This window comes from Nicotiana attenuata, chromosome 1 (genome assembly GCF_001879085.1).
Source record: "Nicotiana attenuata strain UT chromosome 1, NIATTr2, whole genome shotgun sequence".
NCBI classification, from domain to species: Eukaryota; Viridiplantae; Streptophyta; class Magnoliopsida; order Solanales; family Solanaceae; genus Nicotiana; species Nicotiana attenuata.
Genome location: NC_031989.1, coordinates 50,980,261 through 51,004,146, shown reverse-complemented (window position 1 = coordinate 51,004,146; position 23,886 = coordinate 50,980,261). Strand labels below are relative to the sequence as shown.

General features: G+C 35.6%; 1 protein-coding gene across 1 annotated transcript; it reads right to left on the bottom strand.

Moving 5' to 3' along the window:
- Window positions 8,168-23,555, bottom strand: LOC109226372 (CAAX prenyl protease 1 homolog). Its single transcript, XM_019391152.1, has 14 exons — window positions 23,456-23,555; window positions 20,120-20,267; window positions 19,932-20,016; window positions 19,754-19,849; window positions 18,245-18,310; window positions 18,047-18,145; window positions 17,744-17,857; window positions 17,527-17,637; window positions 15,351-15,413; window positions 13,829-13,921; window positions 9,812-9,925; window positions 8,989-9,060; window positions 8,809-8,874; window positions 8,168-8,542 (listed from the first exon to the last, which is right to left on the bottom strand). Exons 1-14 carry the CDS (start codon window positions 23,484-23,486, stop codon window positions 8,426-8,428), a joined length of 1,275 nt encoding a protein of 424 aa, XP_019246697.1. The 5' UTR covers window positions 23,487-23,555; the 3' UTR covers window positions 8,168-8,425.

The window sequence follows — 23,886 nt, the reverse complement described above, 5'->3', positions numbered from 1 at the left end:
GATTCTGATCTAATACAACTCTCTCATTTTCTGGCTTTCTCTCTCTCTATCTCTACCTCAAACGAACATATCTTATTTAGTTCATATTATCACTTTGTAATACCAGATCTACGACAATAATATCATCTTTGCATCTCTAGGTTTATTTTATTTGATTACGATTTACCCTTTTCTTACTTTTGATTGTTTTCTAGCTTACAAAGTATATTGTTAACTTTTGAGGCAAACAAATCTCAAATAAAAAAAATTATTTAAAAGGATTTTATATATACCAAGACAGGCGTGAGGGATAATGAGAGATAATGAGAGTTCACGGGAGTGTTTATTAACCACTATATTGACTAGAAAATTTTGAAATTATCAAATTCAGAATCATTGGACCATGTTTATTGTTATTTTTGTTTTCAACTACCTTTCCCGTACCAACAGATAATGATGAACTTTAAGTACGATAATTAAATGATCTATTATTTCAATTAGGAAATTAAACTGTGATGGCGATGTATAAAATGGAATGAGATGAGTATCTTTATTTAATTTTTTACATGAATATTTTGAAGTGATGGTATGAGTTGAGCTTAAAAAAAAGCGAAGATTCATATATTTTAACTTTGTTTGAGACTTATAACTTGTTTGGTTGGTTGTAGTGTATGGTATTGTATTGTTATCGCAAAACAATGTTTGTTTTGATTATTTAGTTAAATTGGTTGTATTATATTGTTAAATTTATTGTTCCGGAATAGTGAAAAGTCTCATTTTTTTAAACAACCAATTTGGTGTAGTGAGATTGTTTTCTATTTTTCTTTCCAATTTGCCCAAACTTATTACTTTATAATTCTATTTTACCCTTTACTTTTTTTTTTTTAAATTCAAATCTCCTAACCTATAACCTACGTCTTCTTTCCTTTTTTTCCTTCTGCCACTTCCAACTCCTACATCAGGTATAGGTTTTGCGTTCTTTTTATTTTGTTCTTTCTTTTGCTTTGATTTTTAACCCAATTCTAATTATTTCATCTCCAATTAGCTATATAATATTGATTTTTAATTCCAACTCTATTTACTTTATGTGTAATTCTTGATAATATTTAAACAATTGAGAGTATTTTAGTAAACTTATAAATTACAGTACAGTACGATACAGTCAAACCAAATAACAAAATGTTATTTGACAAAAGCAAACAATACAATCTATCCAGACGTTGTATTCATAAAACAATACAATACAATACCATATAATACAACACGATACATTATAAAACGATGAGTAACAATAATCCAAACAGAGTTAAGCCGTAGTTATTGTTGTTGAGTATTTTGAAAAATAAATCTTTGAGGAATCCTTTAATGTACTCGGTACTTGCATGTTTATCGGGATCTAAAAAGTAAATACGATATCACATTAATAGTAATTTATCCTAATTAGACTGACTTGTATTGGTTGTCCTAAAATTGTAAAATTAACAAGTTATTAAATCCTAGCCAAGTAGTGTGAGAGTGTCAGTCAAATCTGCAATAATAATATATATTTGGCTTTACTATTTTGGCTAACATGGAGATTCTCATTTAAAATCCCTCATCTTTCAAGTGTATTTAATTGTCAGAAAAGTGATTTTTTTTCGCTCGCTTTCAAGCATTTAATTAAAAGAAAATTCTAAATCCCTCATCTAAATTTAACTCTTCCCTATTAGAACTAAATACCTTTTCTCTCTTTTTTTTAAAAAGATGGGAGAGAACCTTAACCTTTGTTGGTGGTTGACGGTTAATACTTGAGTTTAGTGAAAGGAACTGATGTTGAATGCCTAACTTAGTTTTACATGTTACCTACGAATAAATTACTCATTTATACTATGTAACATAATGTGGAGTTAAATGCTGTAGATACATAACAAATATAGTTTCTGGTGTTTACTATCTATAATAATCATTTAAAACAACTACTATATGAACTTTAATAATGCTCTTGTCAACCCCACCACCCCACTTTCTGTCCCACAACCACATCTTTAGTTAAAGATTTATTAAAATAAATTTATCAAAGATGCGGCCAAATGGTGCTTAATGAGTAAACGACATTGGGAAAGGTAATTAACTTAAACAAGTAAAGAAACTCTATATATAGTTAGACTATCATATTGCTTTTGGTTGCAAATGTGCTATCTTTAGAATTTTTCTGCAAAGAAATCATTGACCTTTATGATTGAAACTTTACCTTTTTGTTGTAAAGCTACAAGTAATGGATGAGAGAAAACAATAACATGATTGCATGCGTTATAGCACTTTCTTTCTTTCTTTCTTTCTTTCTTTCTTCCTTCTTAAGTATCCTTTTTAGCCAACTTTAGTAAAGACAAGTGAACAATGCGTATGAGATAATGTATTTCTATGTTTGCTCTTAAAAACTAAAAGAATGGTTGTAATGTCTATATTTAGATAAACAAATGCCAAAAGAATGACCAAATTAGTGTTACGTTTTGGGATAGTGGCAATGTCCTAACATGAATGGATAGGTAATGACCCTCCTTTTCTTCTTACTAATTATGCACCTAAGCTTCACGACTTACTTCTACTTGAAGAATGGAGTATTTGTGTTAGGACAAAAGTAACTCGATCAAGAGTACTTGACAAAGAGCACATAGCTTATTGATGTTAGGTTAAAAATCCATGTTTTCGCATGTAATTTGCCTTGAATTATACCTCAATCTTGTTAACTTTGGTGTAAATATTTGTGACTCGAGCTTAATAATGGTGTTTATATGTATAGGAGTCAATTTGAAGTGATTTGGCAAGCTTGCATGCAAAGTGAAGTAAAAATAGAAGAATTTGGAGGGAGTATGAGTTTGGTGCCCAGGTTGGTGCCAGGCACCAACCAAAACGCCAAAGGCAGAATAGTAGAAAATTGGTGTCCTGATTGGCGCCAGGCGCCAAGCGAGACGGCTAAGGGCGGATTGCGTCCTAATTTGGCTAGGACTTGGTAGTTTCAACCTTACATGCCCCCAACATGTATAAAAGGAGCTCTGAACCTATTTCTTAGAGGGTAGACATTATTGGAGAGGCAAGAAGGCTACGAGAACACTTTGAAGCAATGAATCACAAGAGTTTTCTCTTTCGTTCTTCCTTAATCTGTATTTTAATGCTTTCAATTATTATCATGATTGTTAGTATGGTTATGAGTAGCTAAACCTTCTCATATAGGATTTGATGGAACCTTTTGAAGGATGATTTTTTCTGTTGTGTTTTATATAATTGAGCCGTTGGATTTCTCTACTTGTTCAATTACGTGTTTATTGCCGTGTGCCTATTTAGTATGTATTGCTTGGAAAAAGGTACATATTTAGGTAGTTGTTGAACAACATCACTCATAACGTATCTGAGGAATCAATACGGAGGGTTTAAAAGTGGGATTAGAAATAACGAAACCTTGGTGCGATCTTAGTGAGCGGTGAATTAGTACCAGCTAGCGTAGTTCGGAAGAATATGTCTGGTAAATTGTAGTAGTTGCTCGGAAGAGAATTACAACACCCTAAGTACTCACGATCGGTAGAGAATACTTAGGCAAAATTATGAAAAACGTAGCGGGAAGGATTCTGACAATTGGGAAAATCATAACTCTAGACCTCCTTAGTCTTGTCTCAAATTTCATCCTGTCAGTGATAATTTTACTACTTTATAATAATTTTTAGTTAATTAGTTAGAAATAAACATTATAATCTTTATAATTATGAAATTATTTGGATGTCTTAGCAATATTGAACAATTGTAGCTAAGCCTTAGTTCTCTATGGGATTCGACTCCAGACTTGTAAACCGGATTATATTTGCAGCGACCGCTTAGTCCTTTTTATAAGGCATAGTTGGGCGTGATCAAATTTTGGCGCCGTTGCTGGGGAACTAACGGTGTAGCTGTAGCTGTACATATTGTTAGGTTTCAAGTTTGAACTTTTATTTTGTTTTGTTCTTTTTTTTTTAAACTTTATTTTATTTTACTTGTTGATTTGAGAAACATGACATCTTGAAATTATGGATGTTTCAGTGTTGGTAATTCTACTTTTGATCTTCCTTATCCTCCCCCAACTCCTTATGATGATGGTTCTACTCTTTCTTATGAAGTTAATAGAAACAAAGAACCTGAGAATGCTAACCTGAAGGAGATCATGGATATGTTGAAGTGCCTTGTGGTACAATATGATGAGAAACTGCTGCAAATACAAAGGCAAGAGGCAACTATTCGCAACTTGGAGGCTCAAATTAGTCAACTAGTTGATCCTTGTAAAGCGCAACAAGCTGACATTGTGGATAGTAGCCAAGAAGAGTATGAATTAGCGGCAGAAATTGCCATTATAATGGAGGAGTTGAGAGCAGAATACGACCAAACCAACCAACTAGAATTTGATCATGTCGATGTTGAAGGCGTGATACTAGTGTCAGCCGAGGACATTGAGGAAACATATTTAGTTGACTCTAGTGTCATTGGTGTAGAGGATGTTGAACATCTCGAAGTTCAGGTATTTGAGCGTGTTGGACCTCGTTCCAAACACTTCTATACATTTTGTTCGGATGGTGAAATGAGAACGGATTCTTACGAGCGTAGAAAAGAGACAAGGGAAGAGGTAGACGAGCCATATATTTTGAAATTTTCGAGGTCGTCTAGGCAAGGTGATACTCCTCAGGTTAAAGCCAAAAAGTGCATAAGGAATTATTTAATTTTTGGCTTTCAAGGCTTTACGCCATCCCAAGAGCATGATCATAGAGCAAAATCAAAACTTGGGATCCAATTCATAAGGTCAAAGTGGAGGTAGAAAGTGATTCACGTCGTGTCGCGACGTTAAATCAGGCGCTTGTTGGGAGGCAACCCAACTTTACTGCTTTCTTTTTTAAAATTAAATAAATTGTTTACCTTTGTTTAATGTATTATTTTTTTAGTGTCGTTTTGTTTTATTTTTTTATTTTGTAGGTGTATGAGCATGGAAAATAAATCCATTGGAAGGAAGCAAAAGTAAACAAAATTGTTGGAACTAAATGTGATATACCTGCACAAAGGACCGGGCTTGGGAGAACTTTGCATATCTCATGAGTTGTCGATGCTTCGGCCTTTGGCCTACCATGGAGTTTCTTTCACCTTCTTGTTATTTATGGTGTGCATTGGGGACAATACACAATTATAAGTGTAGGGTGAGGAGATTGTCTGAGTGATTTTCTATGATATTTTAGTTGTGTTAGTTTAAAAAAAAATTGGACTTTTCCTGGCGATGGATCTCTTGGACAACTTTCTTGAGGAATTGATCCAATAAAAAATCCAAAAATATTTTTATTAGTCGTAGGTAGATAATAATCCCCCTTGATTTTTTTTTTGGCATCAGTTCTTTTTCAAGGGATGTATCTTGAACCGGGTAGTTTTTTATTCTTTTTTATTTTTTAGGAAACCGAGGGAAGAAAACTTGAGTGTCGTGTAGGCCTTTTGACCTATTTGAGGTTTGCATAGTTAGGCCGTAGCATGCAAATTATCTTCCCAACATGTTTGATGAAAATTGATGTCGTGTTTGATTGAATAGCATGTCTGTGACGCTTTCTCTCAGTTACCTGACTCATTGTTCAAGTAGTTCTTTATTGCTTAATACTTCTTGACTTTGTTATTACTTGCCTAAACTTTAGAGTTGGAATGGAGCCGTCCCGACTGGGGTAATGTGCATTGTGCAATGTGAGATTTTGATAACATTCTGTGCTATCATGTGTTTGTCTAGAACTTGCCCTGTGTGTTAGTCAAAGTGAAATAAGTAAGCTTTCTGAGTCTAGGAGACGATGTAGGCGTTTCTTTGACTGTCCATTGAGCTATTATGCCACCATAAATAAAATTATCCTTAGATAGCCAATTTGATCATATTAAGCTTTTTCTTTGGCACCCACATTACAAGCCGAGTCACTTTGTTCTTTAAGTAAATTTTTGTTGAACCTTTACCTCCAAAAGCACGTAAGTCGCTAGAAGAGTAAGGTGAGAGTTGGGATAGTTTTTGAGTAGAACCATAAAAAAGCCAAAAGGTGCATGTATGTTTTGGAAGATCATTAGCCGACCTAAAATTGTGGAGAGTGTTGAAGAAAAAGATAATCAAAGAAAATACAAAATAGAAATAAAAAATAGAAAAAAGGGAAAAAACAGTATTTAGAATATACACCTCCTATTCATTAGGATTCGGGCTTGTGAATGCAGAGTTGTGCTTAAAGAAAAAGGGCCAAGTTGTATATGGTATCGTAGCATTGCTTGAATTGGTCATGAAAAGTGTGTAGTGTATTAAAATGCTTAGGAGGGTGAGTCACTATATTCAAAAATATATCCTACCCGTCCTTTAGCCTACATTACAACATGTAAAGACCTAATTGATCTTAGACTTTGCGAGCTTAGATTAGTGGAGATATACACTACGGGCAATCTTATGGTACAACCATGGGATGCATATGATTTTATTTCTGAGAGGGAGTGGTTCTTTGTTCATATATGTGATGTCCTTAAATTATATTCGAATGCATATTTGAATGTGTGGACAAAATACCCTCTTATTTTTTAGTAGGCTACGAAGACACTTGAAAGCAACGAATCACAGGAGTTTTCTCATATTCTCTTCCTTAATCTGTATTTTAATGCTTTCAATTATTATCATGATTGTTAGTATGGTTATGAGTAGCTAAACCTTCTCATATAGGATTTGATGGAACCTTTTGAAGGATGATTTTTTCTGTTGTGTTTTATATAATTGAGCCGTTGGATTTCTCTACTTGTTCAATTACGTGTTTATTGCTGTTGATTTAATGGCCATCAATTGACTGTGCCTATTTAGTATGTATTGCTTGGAAAATGGTACATATTTAGGTAGTTGTTGAACAACATCACTCATAACGTATCTGAGGAATCAATACGGAGGGTTTAAAGGTGGGATTAGAAATAACGAAACCTTGGTGCGATCTTAGTGAGCGGTGAATTAGTACCAGCTAGCGTAGTTCGGAAGAATATGTCTGGTAAATTGTAGTAGTTGCTCGGAAGAGAATTACAACACCCTAAGTACTCACGATCGGTAGAGAATACTTAGGCAAAATTATGAAAAACGTAGCGGGAAGGATTCTGACAATTGGGAAAATCATAACTCTAGACCTCCTTAGTCTTGTCTCAAATTTCATCCTGTTAGTGATAATTTTACTACTTTATAATAATTTTTAGTTAATTAGTTAGAAATAAACATTATAATCTTTATAATTAGGAAATTATTTGGATGTCTTAGCAATATTGAACAACTGTAGCTAAGCCTTAGTTCTCTATGGGATTCGACTCCAGACTTGTAAACCGGATTATATTTGCAGCGACCGCTTAGTCCTTTTTATAAGGCATAGTTGAGCGTGATCACTTATCTAAACTACTTGATTGGAATTAAGCGTGGGGGACACTTTTTCAATAGAGGTCGACACATAACAGAGACGAATTCATAATTTAAATTTGATTGATTCCAACAACAATAATAAGACAGGCTCCTTATGTTTGATGGTAGGTTTTAGGTAACTCCCTATATCTATACTCTTGAGTAGTTATGATCTTACTATCAAGTAGGGGTGTAGATGGACTGGGTTGGTTCGGTTTTTATTAAAACCACACCAATTATATCGGGTTGGATTGGTTCGATTTTGTCGGGTTTGTTCGAATTTTTTGTTATGTGAATATTATTTCAGTCTTACTTTGTTAAACTTTTCGACCTAATCCGGTGGCAAAAGACAGGCCAATATAGATGAAAACTCAGCCCTGTATTGTGAATATTACTCTAACAGTATCAACATAAATGACTAATTCAAAGTATATAATAACTATGCTTGCAGAGTTTCAAATGTGCAGTGTAAAGTATAGAGCGAGCTCTACATCGTATGGTGGAACTCCCAGAGCTCATCTAAGCCATCTGGAGAAGCAAAGGGTTAATCTGCCATTAATGCCTCTAAAACTGAGGCACCCATGTGCCATAGGTCCTAGTTTTCTTCAAGCAATCAAGTATTGTCTCAATTCCAAACTAGTTATGATAGCAAGAATGAATTTTCTGTCAGTTCGCTCTGTTTAGAACCATTTTATTCCAATATTGGTAAATAATTTGTCCATTGGTAAAAGATCATTTTTTTATGCTTCACATTTTGGCGTTACAGCAAAATTGAGGTAACATCTTCAAAAGATCATTGCTTTTCTTATGTTTCAAATGTTGGTACAATAGAATTCATTCCTTTTTCCCCTCTTTGTGGTCTCTAATACTGAGTTACTCATCTGGATAAAAAAAGATCATTACTTTTGCTGTGCTTCGAAAGATCAACATACATGACTAATTGCAAGCATATAATAGCTATGCTTGCAGATGTGCAGTGCAAAGTATAGAACGAGTTCTACGGCGAATGGTGAAACTCCCACGTATCTGTTAGTCCGTCTTCTTATCAGGTTCATCAATGGCAGCCAGTCTCTCAACTAGGGGAGGGTGAGAGTAATGATAGGCTGAATACCAAGGATCTGTGTTCATAGCTGACAAGTTTTCTTCCTGGAAGACACCAGAAAAATGATTAATAAACATCTAGTACAAAGTACAACAACAACAAACCCAGTTTGATCCCAACAGGTTGGGTCTGGGGAGGGTAGTCTGTACGCAGACCTTACCCCTACCTAATGCAGGACAACAAACCCAGTTTGATCCCAACAGGTACATCTAGTACAAAGGAAGAAAAAAAAATATGCAAGACAACATGCACATTCCAATAATCGACTTCTATTAAAGTAGAGATGCTCGTGAAAGAAGAGATGGTTAACCTGCAATTTCACAAGACCAGCTCGAAGAGGTGCAGCATAGCCCAACTTCTTTGCAAATGCATCAGCCTGGAGAAAGAAATAACATTAAGTTAACGTAAAAGCGTTTTTTTTGGGGGTAGGGGTGTGGGGGGTGGGGGGTAAAGATTCAAAATCTGAAGACAGGTGCTAAGCAAAATTTACCTGGAACTCAAAAGCGCGGCTTACAAGATTAAGGCCAAAGCTTACTAGGTGCTGGAGAGGTATCACTGTGTGCTGCAACAATAAAGTTAATATTGAATAAATAGGAAAAAATAATATTTGATTTTTAATTGAAAACAATAATCTTTGTGTTCTTGCAGTGTATCAGACAACAGTACAACAGAGTAGTGAAGTTCAACCTGGTTGCCTACCCAAAATTATTGACCGTCACAGAGTAAAACAACCTAAAGGTACAGCATTGATTAATTACTTGTACTGCACCCAAATCAATCACTACTATATATTGCACCTTTGTCATAGACTCACAAGTTATGTCACACAATTTGACTTTATAAGTGAAAAGACCGTTTCAAATTAAACGTCTTGGTTTAATTTTTAATGAATTTAAGACGTGGGTTCAAGAACATGAATTGTTTACTTATATAAGCAAGACAAGTGGTTCAAAAAAGGAATATTTGGTTTGTCTTTTTATAATTAAAACGAAGAGAAGTCGCATTGAGAAAAGTAAATGCAGGGCTCGTTGGTTCATGCCATAGGTTTCCAAGGTTCCCTCTTTAGAAAAGTGGCCACTATTTTGATCTGGGCTAGAAAAGGAAAACGGAGACTCAATTCAGACAGAGGGAGTAAAAAGCTCAGTCATTTCTTTCTAACTTTTGAAGGATCTCTCAATTAATTCAATATCAAAATTTGCTCCTAAAATTGGTACCTGGGACCCAAAAGATGCACTTGAATGGGATTGCATATTTCAAAATTAAGTTTTCATATTTAACCCTCCTAGTAGACAAACCTCCTGACCTAGTATTACCTGGAAAATGATGAGTCCAATAAGAACTGGTTGTGTATCAAACCCAAAACTCTGAAACAAGTCCTTTGAATTCCTAACAAGAGTGTATCCTCCAAACTGCAACAACGTGAGAATCTGCAGGGAAGAAATACTAGAGTCAGAAAAAGATAAACATGAATATAAAGTTGGACGGAAAAAAGATAACAAATGTGTATGTATGCACCACATGGATAAGTGTGCATGCGCGCACGAGGCATCCCAATGAGGTAAAGAAGAAAGAAGTAAGATACTTTGGAAATGTTAGATGTCATGCACCAAAAGTGAGACAAACCATGCACCTGAAGCACAACAAATGTAGCCTGTCCAATTGAATGTTATTGCGGAAAGTAAATTCATCTTACCAGCATTTTATTTCGAAAAGATTACAACGGCGATGTCCATAAACAATAACTTGCAGTAGCATCTTACACCTTGATTCCAAAATGATCACACTTAGTATTGTTTGGCAGTTGGAGAATACTGGGCCTTACAGAAAAATATGGCTCTAAGTGATCCCAATCCGAAATTGAGAAGGGAAAGAAACAGTTGTTGACAATGTGGCTCTAAGCATTACAGACAACAGTATTCTTGTCACCCTTTCAGATTTGTTTCACTAAGGCCCTTTTCTGCACTGCATTCAAGCAGCGACTTAAGAAGCTCATATTTTGTACCAAATCACCGGTTAGAAAAGGAGCAAATGGAACTCAGAAAAATAGAAGGCTTTGAGCAATAAAATTATTCACCAATAATACTGCTTGACATGCTGTGGAAGTTATCATTCACAAGATACGGATTTCAAAATCGATAATCGGAAATCTGATTAAGGAGAGGGATCAACATGCTATGGACACTATTGTTTAGCAGATGCATCCAAAATCGCATGATTGATTAAGGATTATGATGGGAGTAACTTAATTTGGGATCACCCTACAGGATCTGAACAGAAAAATATTGCCAATTACTGATAGAAGAGGATGAAAAAAGCCAACCACTTCAAGTCAATCCAATGGATATATGAGAAATATATTATGACAAACAAACTAGTGAAGGTTCTTGCAAGTGGATGTGTTTTATTAAGAGCAAATAGGGAGAAAGCAAGGATTTCGGCGTCAGATAGCCAAGAAGACAGAAAAGAAGAACTGACAAGATGAGCAAGGCAAGGAAAGCGAAAACCCAAAGCATGAAACAGAGCTGATCCATCTAGAATGTTGCATACTAATCGATCAATCAACTACACCTTAGATCCAGATTAATTGATGTTAGCTATATAAATGATATGTATTCACTCTAGTCTATCAGGCCCTTTTGATCCCAAACATTGAAAACCTTTGTCAAACAATGGACTAAGTATAAGTGCAACAACAATAGCTAAGCTTTTATCCAAACAGTCGTATCATTAGTCATGTGATTTTACGTCTACCTCACCCCTTTTAGCACCTTCAATAATCATAGAATAACTCCTAGAGACGAGCATTCGCGTAGGACATGACTAAACTATCTAACGTGATCTTATTTCATTTATCATATGTATGCTACCTGCATTCTCCGTCAAATGTGATAATTATTAATCTTGTCCAATCTAGTGTGCCCCGTAGCTATGATAACATCTCCATTTATACGACATTCATCATGTAGATACATTGGGCCTTGGATGCCCAACTCTCACACAATATAACATTGTTGGTCTCATAATCATTCCATGAAGCATAACTTTCACTTTGTTAGTGTATTGTATAGCACTCCCGTAATATTCTTCCATTTCAATGATTCTATTTAATTCTATGTTTTACATCTTAATGTATCATTGCATCCTCCTGAAGAGTGAGCCAGGACATAAATGTCTAAATTGTTTGCATTTGGACACTAGAATCCCATCTACCACCACCAGCATTCTTTTTATTGGGGCTAGCTTGTAGCGCATGTTGATTTGTTCTAATTATTCATCCTAAAACTCTTACTCTCCAAAATGATTTATCAAAAGTTACAATTTTTTATTGACTCTCACTAGATCCGTTAATTAATACAATATCATACACAAATAGCATACAGTTAACAACTTCATCCCCCATATTATTGGTTCACTTATTCATAACTAGGATAAACAAATACAGGTCAAGGCAGAGCCTTGGTATAAATCCACAGTTACGGGAAATCCTCTACATCTCTATAGTCACACTTTTGAACACTGATATAAATTCTTTTCTTCACAAGTACCCATCAAATGACATTTTTTGATACTTTATCATATGTTTTCACTTGATCAATGAATATCTTCCTTTTCTCCCTATAAATTTCACAAAAACATAACATATACCGTAGAGTTTGGCAAGTGTGAATTCGAATTGGTTCTCTATCACCCCTATTTTATCTCTAGGTTGACGTGTTATCACCCTTTCCTAAAGTTCCAACGTACGACTCAAAGGTTTAATCCCATGATAGTTCGCACAACTTTAAAGATCTCTTTTGTTCTTATATACTGGACTCAGGTACCCATTCTCCACTCTTTTGACATGTTTTCAATCCTCAATAGAACATTCAAAAGCTTGGTTAGTCATTAAACTCACCCTCTCAAATGCACCTCAAAACTTTATTAGGATACCATTTGGACCAAATGCTCTTCCAACCCTCGTAATTTTTCATTTGCATTCTTATCACCTAATTCTATAGATGGGGAGCTAAGGTTTCTTTCCATCTTGAATGTATGAAGTGAGGGGATTAATTATGTCTACATTAGGTTCAGTTTCTCGGGCAGTTAAATCACGGCGCTATATATTTCAGGAACCCTCAAATGCTTTTATTTAATATTTTTTTCTTACCATAATATTTACTCTGGTATCTTCTTATTTTTCAAAAACATGTAATCACTTGAGGATGGAAAATGCATAAGGACGTTCATTCCCAAGGTAGGAAACTACTTATGGTTACTATCAAAAGACAAGCAAACATGTTTGAAACATAAACTACATCATAAGAATTGAAGATGTGCCAAAGGACCCCAACTTTTTTAGAAACTAATGCCCCTGAGTACTTCACTGATCAAACCACACAAAATCTACAAAAAAATGTTTCTTTTATCGTGATCAGTATCCAATAACTATTAGACTTATTTCAACTCCATATGGAATTTCTTTTTGCTGCTTAATGCTACACCACATTCATGAATCGTTACAGCAAAAACCAAAACTTAAACCAGCCAACGCTTACCATTCACGTGAAAGCCAACCAGCAGACAAAATGATAAATTGCCAGGTACCTAGAGCCAGTAAACAAGAATATAATTGATCTAACAATTTTCCTTTTTTAAAACGACCGTGCTGTCCGAGCCAGCTTGTGTGCACCTCGACTATTCAACGGGTGCCTGCTTGTACCTCTGTCCAGAAGGCTTAGGCAGATGGAAAGAAATCATCTACTGATTTTTGCCTGTGCTAGGATTTTGAACCTAAGACACCTCATGGTTCTCCTCCCACTTGATTAACCACTAGGCCACACCGTTCGGTGCTTGATCTAACAATTTCCCTGTACACATTTCTGTGACAAGGTGGGTATGCTCTTAAGTTTTGACACAATTCTTTACAATACTGACAATAATATTTATGTCGTTTGGCATTCACATGTTTCAAGATTTCGAACAAAATTTAGCATTATCTTCTACCATAAGAAAATCTCGTTTATCTTTTTACTTTTTGATATAATCTTCTGCCACAAAAATCAAAGATGTGAAACAAACGAACCCCTAGAATCTTTGTGCCAACACAAAGTAAATCACATAAAAAGGGATGAAGCAAATATATGCTTAATCTAGAAAAAAAAACAAAGAACTGATTAGGGTGAGAAGTCTCTGACTTCAGTGTACCAGATTCCTCATTAACCTTCTTGGCCAGCTACGCTAGTCACAGGAATCCCTCCTGCTCCCCCCCTCCCCCCAAAATAAAACAACTGCTAACAGACTTGAAATATGAATGAGACTTAAGGCATGGGCTTCAGGATTTAATTGCTTACCTGGACTGCAATGAAGGAGTACATTGTGTGATTAAGTTTCCAGTGACCCAGTTCATGTGCAATAACAGCAACTATTTCCTCATCATTCTTGCACTACAGAGCACAAGGAAGTGAAATTAACTCCCAAAATACAAACTAAAAAGAACTAACCAAAACATTTCAAAGGAATTTAAAAGCCAGGAAAAATAATAAACAGAGAAGAAGAAATCATTTGTTGGGGAGGTCGATGGCTAAACCACCAGCAAAGTATTTTCATGAATTCTAGCTACACCGATACCACACATAAGAAGTGATGATGTCATATGATTTCATGCAGTAAAGACACCTTTCTAACATCCAATCAGTTCAAAGAAACAGGAATATCATATTTTAATTGGTTAGCAAGTAAATGAAGAGCGTGAACATATAATGAACAGGAATATCATATTTTAATTGGTTAGCAAGTAAATGAAGAGCGTGAACATATAATGAACATGGACCTATATAGTCATTCCTCAAGATATTACTCCATCTTAATCTGGCTACAGCTCTCAAATACAGTAAATTAGCCTCTATCTCCTTGAGGACATCCAATACTTAAGCAACCAAATGGCAGAAATTGTTTTCAATGAACTAGCAGTCATTAGAATACTGTCCACTCAAAAAGAAACATAGAACTGGTTCAACAAAAATGATCACAGTAAACAAGTTTTACCATCTTCAACTTTCACAGTATCAAGGCATAGACTCCTGCCATCACACAGATATTCCCTCCATTTCAGTTTGGTATCTTAGTTTAACAGGGCACAAAATTTTCCATGTAAAGAAGACTTCTGCAGCTTGTGGTCTTAAACTAGAAGTGTGTAAAACGTGCTGAAAAATACCCTTTGAACGTTGTGGTCTTAAACATGCAATATCATACCCATAAGAGAGTATCATTAAGGGTAAAATGGGAATGTTGGAATTAAAACCTTTTTTATCAGGTAAAGTGAAATTTCATTTACTAAGCATCCAGAAGATGCACCTCAGTAAAGAGAAGTCGTTAGCTCCTGTACATTCTTTTGGCTCCTATCTAAACTCAAGGAACTTACAAAACCCATAAAATAAGAGGGGATTATTTACATTACAGTGGTTATACCAAGCAAAAAGTTCGAGTAAACATAGATTTTAAAACATGAATTCGAGTTACTTGGAACCAAAAACTTACTAAATGTGACATTCTTTTTGCAACAGACTAAAAAGGAAAGTAAAGATACATAAATTGAAATTGAGGGAGTATCTGTTATGGTGACCCTTCTTGGAACAATCCAACAAAGTTATAGTTCTATTACTATGCAATAGTAAAATGGTAGAATCTGCATAAACCCTTACCTTTGCTATTTTACTTCTTGTCAAGATCATGTTAGAACGACCTTTTTACCAACAAAATAGTTTCGAGGAATCATTAAATGTTCACAACTTCATCAACTAATGGCGATTAATAGAAGACCGGGGGGAAAAAACAAGACAAGGAACACTTAACAAGGTTTTATAGGCACCACACCTGCTGGATGAGTGTATCATAGAGGACAATGCGCTTGTTCTTGAAGAACCCATACATGTATGCCTAGCAAAATTTTGCAGATACAAGATCAGCCCACGGAGTAAGAGATGAGATAACAGAGAAATAGATAACTAGGTATACGGGAGAGAAGACAGAAATAAGTAATAGGTATAAACATCAGGATAATATTATACCCTCTGTGACCATTAATATTTTACTGTCACACACGACATAAATCCAACAAATGACTGAGCAGGGAGATTTCCAATGCAAATTTCATATCCCTTTCCACCAGAAGCTACAATATCGCAGATCTAACAAGATCCAATGGCTCAGCTTTTTATACGGAGTAAGAATTAGTTGGCTATGATTAGCTGGAACCTGAAGCCATAACGGCTGCTTTAAATCTACAAAACATGCACCAGGGAAGTGTAGACACACTTTTACACACACCTTTGTCAGAACCCTATCCAGCAACACATCCGGTAACATATGCGGTTATTGTAGAAGGGGATAAGGACCATAAAGCTATCACATAAACAATTATTGTATCCATTGAACTTTATAATGAAACCAAAGTATCAGAAAACTATATTAGACTCCAACAGCAAATGCAAAACTGAAAGCAAAATGACTTCAAAAGGCAACAGAGGGGAAAAATTCTTCATACGTATTTTTATTTACCCAGAAGCACACATGACTTGCAACCAATTCACACAACTTAGTTTTATCATTAGTTTCTGCGTAGGACGTAGTTTTCTTATTCCATTACATTCACCATATATAAATGGAAGAGCAATGAAGACTTAATCAACCATTGTTTATGACTCACCTACACTATATGGAATTGAACACAATTTTCAAGCTGAAATATAACTAACTACCAACGACTAGACAGATTTGTAGCCTGTTTGGCCGAGCTTCTTTTGAGGCAAAAGCACTTTTTTTTGTTCAAAAGTGCTTTTTTTCTAAAATTAAGGTGTTTGGCCAAGCTTTTGAAAAGAAAAAAAGTGCTTTTGAGGAGAAGCAGAAGCAGTTTTGGAGAAGCAGAAAAAAGTAGCTTCTCTCCAAAAACACTTTTCTGAAAAGCACTTTTGAGAAAAATACACTTAGAAGCAGTTTTTTAAAGCTTGGCCAAACATTAATTGCTGCTCAGAAGTGCTTTTCAAATTAATTAGCCAAACACAAACTGCTTCTTACCAAAAGTACTTTTGAGAAAAGCACTTTTGAGAAAAAGCACTTCTCAAAATAAGCTGATTTTTACAGCTTGGCCAAACGGGCTATTGATGTGCAGCCTAGTACTCTGATAGAGAAGATGATAACAACTAAATCCCCTTCAAGCTCTATTACTGTAGCAAAAATATTAGAACTTGAGCTCATAGACACTTTCATATATTTAGAAATCTTCTTGTTTTTGGTTGGGTGAGAGGAGTTGAAATCTTCTCGTTATCAATTACACTCTAAAAGAATATAAATTTATTCTTTTATCCTCAATTGTTGTGTAAAATGTTCTTGCCCCACCCTCAAAGCGAAATCCTTCAGTAAATAGGCAGATGACATATAAAAAGCAACAGTATCACATGCCCATTTGTCACTCAGCACAAGTGCAAATACTCCACCGTCTGATTAAAACCAAGAGATCCAAGAGGACGTCTCAAACTAAGCCCATAATGATAAAACGAAGAGAGACCTCTCCAAGTTAGTTTTACATCCTTAGCTCTTTATCATATTGATTTGTTCAACAAGTGGAACACCTTACTATACCTTTCGCAAACCATATGCAAACAAAACACACTCTTCATCTCCAAAATGTATGAGAAGATTTGAAAGGTAATCAATTACAAAAGAAAAATAAAGCAAATAAGAGATCAGGGCTATACTGCAAATCTGCTTCATTTAAAGCTAAAATATTGAAGCAATTAAGCAAAGCTAAAACTAAACTCTGATTGCTAGTTCCGACTAAAAGCTATCATAGACTACTGAGAGGATTAAAAAAATTGAGCCGGAAACGAAACAAAACTAGCCTAACTTAAAGATTCAAATATCATCTCAAAATCTACTAGCACAACTTGGACCACCCAATCTATGAAATTATAGCACATAAAATGAATTTGCATTCAATGTGAAAAGTTACATATATAACCACTATGCAAAGATCAGTATAATAATCACTCACATTGCTGTGGCTTGACCTTGTAGACCCATCAACCACAAATAATTTCTTTAGGGGAAACTTGAGTGAGGATGCAAGATTCTCAATCTTCAACCTAAGGTCTCCCTGTGGAAGCTACTCATTGGGGGAAAAAAAAACTAATCACCACAATGGAGCTGCAGGAAATATGTTTTTGCTTTTCCTCTTCTTGAGGGGAAGAGGGGGTTGATGTACTACTTACCGGAGTGAACTTGTTGAAAAGTGGAGCAATTAGTACAGGGTAGATAGTCATCATAACAAGAGATAAAATCAGCATAAACCCCCACAAGTAAATTGCCAAGTAAGGACCTCCTTTCTGCAAATCGAGAATAGATTAGTTCTGTCAGCGGAATGCACAAGATGATATTTTCCAGCCTCCAAAATGAACGTGCAAGGTAAAATTATGTGATGAAGATCCAAGAAAAAGTTGATGCCAAATGAGATGAACAAGTGAGCGGCAATATCATGCTAAAATCTCGAATAAACAAAACCCATGTCCCAGTACCTGTACTATAACAATGATGGCAGCCACAATGGGAGGACCAATCACAACAGCTAAAGCAATTCCTTTTATCATGTCCCTAAAGAATAGCCATACTGTTTGCTGCATCACAAAGACAAATCAAATTCCAAACAGACAATTCAGCCACCAAGGGATGACAGATGCATGCTAAAAGAAAGAATTACGTTTATTCCATGATACCTTGTTGAAACCATGGCGGGCCTCAATCACAAAGGTTGAATACAATGAAAATGGCAAATCGGTGATCTGTAGAAGTATTTGAAAATTTAGAATTGGTACCAGATTATGAAGCTATAACTTTTTGAAGCAATCCAGAATACTTGAAGGCGTCCTTGGTCCACGATATCACCACACTAAACACTAGCAAATTCAAAAGAGGAACTAACAGCAAATTCACCACAAGAAAGTAGTCTTGTGCCAAACAGAAGTATTTCACAACAGTTCTCTAACTGAGAACTTAACTTACAAAAGATGAGTCGAACTCTGAAACACCAGAAACTAAAAACTACCTACTAAACTTGCTTGTCATTGCAAGTGCAAAGCATAAAATAAGATGCCGCGTCACGCGCCAAGGGAATCAGGAAGAAATGCACCAAGTTTGACAAAATTCACTCTCTGAGTTCAACAGACAGGTCTACTTAAAGAATGAATCCTCGTCCAACACCACAACTAGGGAAGATAAAGATGATTAAATCAGATCTGAAGCTATCTTCAATCTAACAAGAAAAAGAAAAAGAAAGACCAGGACTGCATATATGGTTTGTGGTTCATTTAGCCAATGTGATCAAGACTACATTGCTTGGACACAAAAGAGGCTCTACAGAACACCCTTTAGGACATAAGGAAAGCATTTATGCACAAAAAGATTTACTCATCCCCGAAGAAACAACTATTCACCTAAAACTTTGGCAACAAATCCTACAACTCATATATAGTTGGAGCAAACCTTTCTAACCGAGCAACAACAAGTTCCCTGACGAGAACTGACACAAAATCATCAAATAAGGAAAAAAGGTTATCCCAAAATCAAACTCAGATCACAAGTCATCAACCTCACCAGCTAACATTCACTTGACATAGGATCACACCATCACAGAGGCATTTTTCATCTACATTTCACAGTTTAAAATTCGTGTGCAAGCTGAGCTCATAATGACCAGCCTTAAGCAAACAAATCAAGTAGAGTATGAGAAATTAAGGTCATATTCACATAAGTGATAACTCCTAGAAGATTGGAAAACTAAAAAGAAAGCCAGGGCGGCGTCCGGTGGAAGTCTACCTTGATAATATCAGGCTGAAAAAGGGGCGATAGCACTAGAGAGTCTGGAACTTTAAAAGTCCCTTTATAAGGAAAAAGGGTACCCCGGATCACGAAGCATACCGTGTTCACACAAAGGGGTGTAAAAATTATAAAATTAACACGGGGCAAGAGGTACTTTGAAGCATTAAAGAAAGATAGAACTTCTGTAACTCAAAAGGAGAGAGTATCTGAGGATTTGCACATTAAATACATTGTAACATAATGCTAAACAGTTTTAATTAATTCACTTTTAACAAGGCAAACAAAACCCTAAAGAGTGCTGATAAATATTCTTTTTAAAAAGAAAAAATATATACAATGGACAAATATTCAACTCCAGGAAGTGTCAACCATTATGAACAAGAAACCAAAGGGATACTCATATGCACCTGTGACCAAACCATAACTCCTGCTAAAAATGAAAGTGTGTGAAATATTTCATTCTCTGCATTGAGACCAAGGTATACCAAAGATTCTCCTGATATCTGCCAGAATATAAAACACAAAGTCCATGAGTTGCTAGAGTGGGAAGAGAGGACATTTTAAGAAAAAAGCTGAACCATTCACCTTCCAAAACCAGGGCAATATCCGGAAGTACAAGATGGAAGAGTCCATAAGTATGGTAACAAACTCATGGATAAAATGGAAGTAACTGGAAAAAAAAAGAGATGAAAAAGAATATCAAACAAAATAGAACAATTTGGTTGGTATCCCCTGAACAAAAGAAAAAAATCAAAAGCAAGTAGGAGATAAACCTTTTGTCTAGACTATATGCACGGGACTTCTCAAATTTTTCCTGGCTGATAACTCCCACCAAAGTTTTCGGAAGTGTTGGCAATTTATGAGCAGCATGCTGTCGTACATCAAGGTATGTCTCAAATATGTACATTAATATCATGAATCCTGAAATTCAACAGAAAAATTAGAGCCAAAAGCACAATAAGAAGGGAGGTTAATACAGCACCCTAGAAAAGACAGCAATAAATAAAATCAAGGAGGGAAGTCCGAGATAAAATCTGAAGCAAACAGCAAGCAAGCCAACTACCAAGAGACACAAGGAAGAAACCAAAATATAAAGATGTAAAAACCATTAACACACAAAACACGTCTCAAAAGTTGAACCAAAGCAGCCCTTTTTCATCTCATTGCATCATCATTTAACCAATGCTGTCTACTGGCTAGTTGAGCTATATATGAGACCAAATTAAGGGTGAAAATAAAAGAGGAGACCACCATATCATACATCAGATGACAACAAAATGCCATAAGATTAACAAAAAGGATATTTTCAGTTTTTTCTTGCCTGTCCCAGTCCATAAACGATACACAAATTGTGGATATTGTGTATGATAGTATGAGTGTATCCCCCACCAACATTAGCAGTCCTTACTTATCAACTGAATGAAGTCAAAAGCTACGTAATCATCGCTTAAGGTATTATGTGAAAAACAGACTGCATTAGCCGTCAATGCTCAAAAAAAAAAAAAAAACAGGAAAAAAACAATTAACTCATGGAGGGAGAGTCAAGGTGTCAGTCAATTTAAGCATATTTTCTGCACCTGCAGAACCATTCAACAGTCGACATTCATTGGTTCCACTGACGAAGAAAGTTGCCAGAACAAATTAGAATAAACAGAATGAAAGGCGTTTCCAATGTGATCCTGCAATTAAAGCTCTCCAAATACCAATAACACACCACTCGTTTTCTAACAGTGTAATGTAAATGTTATAATGGGCATCCAGTTGATGCAGAATAAGTACAAAAAGGTTCCTATGGAACTTAGGTTACCAACAAAATCCAAAAACTCAATATACGATATACACTAGACAGTTTGCTCCAGCAAAAAAATGAAAGAGTAGGGTAAACTTCTCCTTCAAAGATCTATAGTTCCTTCCCTTCTATCTAGTCCATATAACCAATAATGCACCACTCCTTGAGGTAACAACAATGAGAGAGGTCCATAATTTAGGCACGGCAGGAGGGAGAGCAAAGGTGGAAAAGTTAGGCATTCAAGCACTTAAAATGAACTTCGCTTATTTGGAAAATCTAAAGGTCCTCCAGTTCCATCATGATTCTTCCAGGAATCCAAAAGGCACACATCAATGGATCTACTAGTCTTATCCTTTTGGTTGATTACAACAACAAGAAAAAGGACCTAACAGTTTGAAGCTTATCAGCACGTGAAGATGCACATAAAAGTTAGCAGCAGAATAAACGGTATTACAGTGAGAAACTAAAGAACAGTAACATGTGTAACCTCAAATAGGGTTTAACACATCACAGGAAGCATCTGGCACAAATTTTGAAATGAATACAAAACAATAATTTCAGTTAACTCAGTAAAAGCACGGAGGGCCAGCGCATCAATACATGTTTTGATTAAAATTTTGAAATTATCATGATCAAGTCATACAAATCCAGAACCAAAAACATGCGTAACAAGCATCTAAAGTGCAAGTAGATTTTCCTTTATGCCTTCAAATATTCTATGATTCCTTTCTAACCAAACTGTCCACCAAATGGCAGCAGGGATTGTGTCCGACATGATCTTCTCGTTCTTGTTTAGACCTTTTCTGTGCCAACCTAGCATCAGAAGAGGTTGGTGGCATTGCCCAATGCATCCCCAAAACTCTGAAGAAACAAGGCTAAGAAACTTTCAAGGCCTTTCAGAAGTTAGAACCGTCATATTACGACCTCAGAATTATCAGTAGATAGGCTCTAGCTAAAATGAATTCTAACTTAGTTTCTTAGCGAACTCTAAGAAAACACCTAATTTATTCACCGCCAAATGAAGCAGGACTCCAATGCAATCCGATATGTTGATGTTTGCTTTATTTGATAACGTTGTTGTTTCAATCTTCATGTTTCTCCATTTAAATTCATCTTGGGCCAACATTATACAAAATCAAAATAAAATAAAATAAAAGGTATAAAAAAAAGTGCAAAAATAAAATAAAAGTACAAAAAAAAAAGGGAACTGTTTTTGAGGCTTGAAAGCATAACCCCGAGCTAGTATACAGCCAGATTAACCAACAGACCACAATGATTCAATACGATGTTAACATCACATTTAACCTTATATTGACATATAAATCTTTAACCAAACTGAAAAACCTCCCAGCAAAGACCAGACCTAATCGAAGACAGACCAATGTACACGTACATGCATAGAAACCATCAAGACTTTTACCAATATAACACTATCTTCTAGAAATAAATTAAGTTCAAGATAACCAAAACCCCAAAATGCCAATTTCTTTCTAAACAGACAGACAACAGAGATGCTACAAGAACCTACAATAGAAACTGAACTTCTATACTAAAGAAAGACTGAAAGAATCATAGCTAATTAATAGTCCCCAAGATAAAAAAGGTACACACATGCATGCATAGAGAACAACAGGAATTCTACAAACTAGAAGCTTTCTTCAAAAAATACATTAGTTTCAATAAAAAAAAACATAAACCCTAAAAGCCTATTTATTTCTCTAAATAGGCAACCAAAAGAGAGTTACAAGTATTCAATCAAGAACCCAGAGATTTTGAACTGCTAGACTAAGAAAAGCAAGGATCATTCGACCCAAATAATGCATAAAGCACGTCAAGATTATTACAGAGATTCCGATACTTTTCTTCAGGAAATATATTAATTAGAGATACCCAAAAGCCTTCATGTCTATTTCTTTCTAATAACAGACAACAGAAAGGCCACAAATATTTAATCAAGCTCCAAATTTGTAAGACTAAGAAAGCAACAACCATCCTTATACCAAATACAAGAAAATTATTAAGTTAAAGAATCCAATAAAACCTATAATGCCTACTTATTTCAAAACAGACGTTGAACAGAGATACAACAAATATTTGATCAAGAGCCTAAATTTTCGAAACATATGGACCAAGAAAGAAGAAGCAATAATGTAACCCAGTAAAAATGGAAGCGTGAAAACGGGAAAAAGATTGCATAGATATCAGTAATGACATTCAAAGACAGTAGAGCCTTTCAGAAAATGTAATATCAAGTAAATACCTGAGGCACTATAACGCGAATAAGTAAAAGGTGTAGAAAGATAGAAAAAGGAAGGCGTACCGAGAACTGCTTCCAAGTAAGGAAATGCCATAGCGAACTCAGTGGTTGGTTAAAGACTGCGAACACAGAGAGAGAGAGAGAGAGAGAAATGTCTTCTTTTGGTGATTTATAGAGAACGGTTTAGTGGGTCGGGTCACAGTGTGGAGTTTATGGGTCACCCACATGGTTCTATGGGTCGGATATACCCAGATGATTTTTTTTTTTTTGACCTAAGTGCACAAATAGCCATATCTAGTACCCTATTTAAAGTAGAGACGAATGATGTGTTTGGTACTGTAACGACCCGACTGGTCGTTTTGAGCGATTGCGCCCGGTTCAGCAGTTTGAGGTGCATGGTTGAATTCAGTTAATGGATGATTCAGAGTCAAATTGGAAGAAGGAAACTAGCTTTGGAAGTTAAACGGTGAGAATTTGACCGGAATTGGACTTTT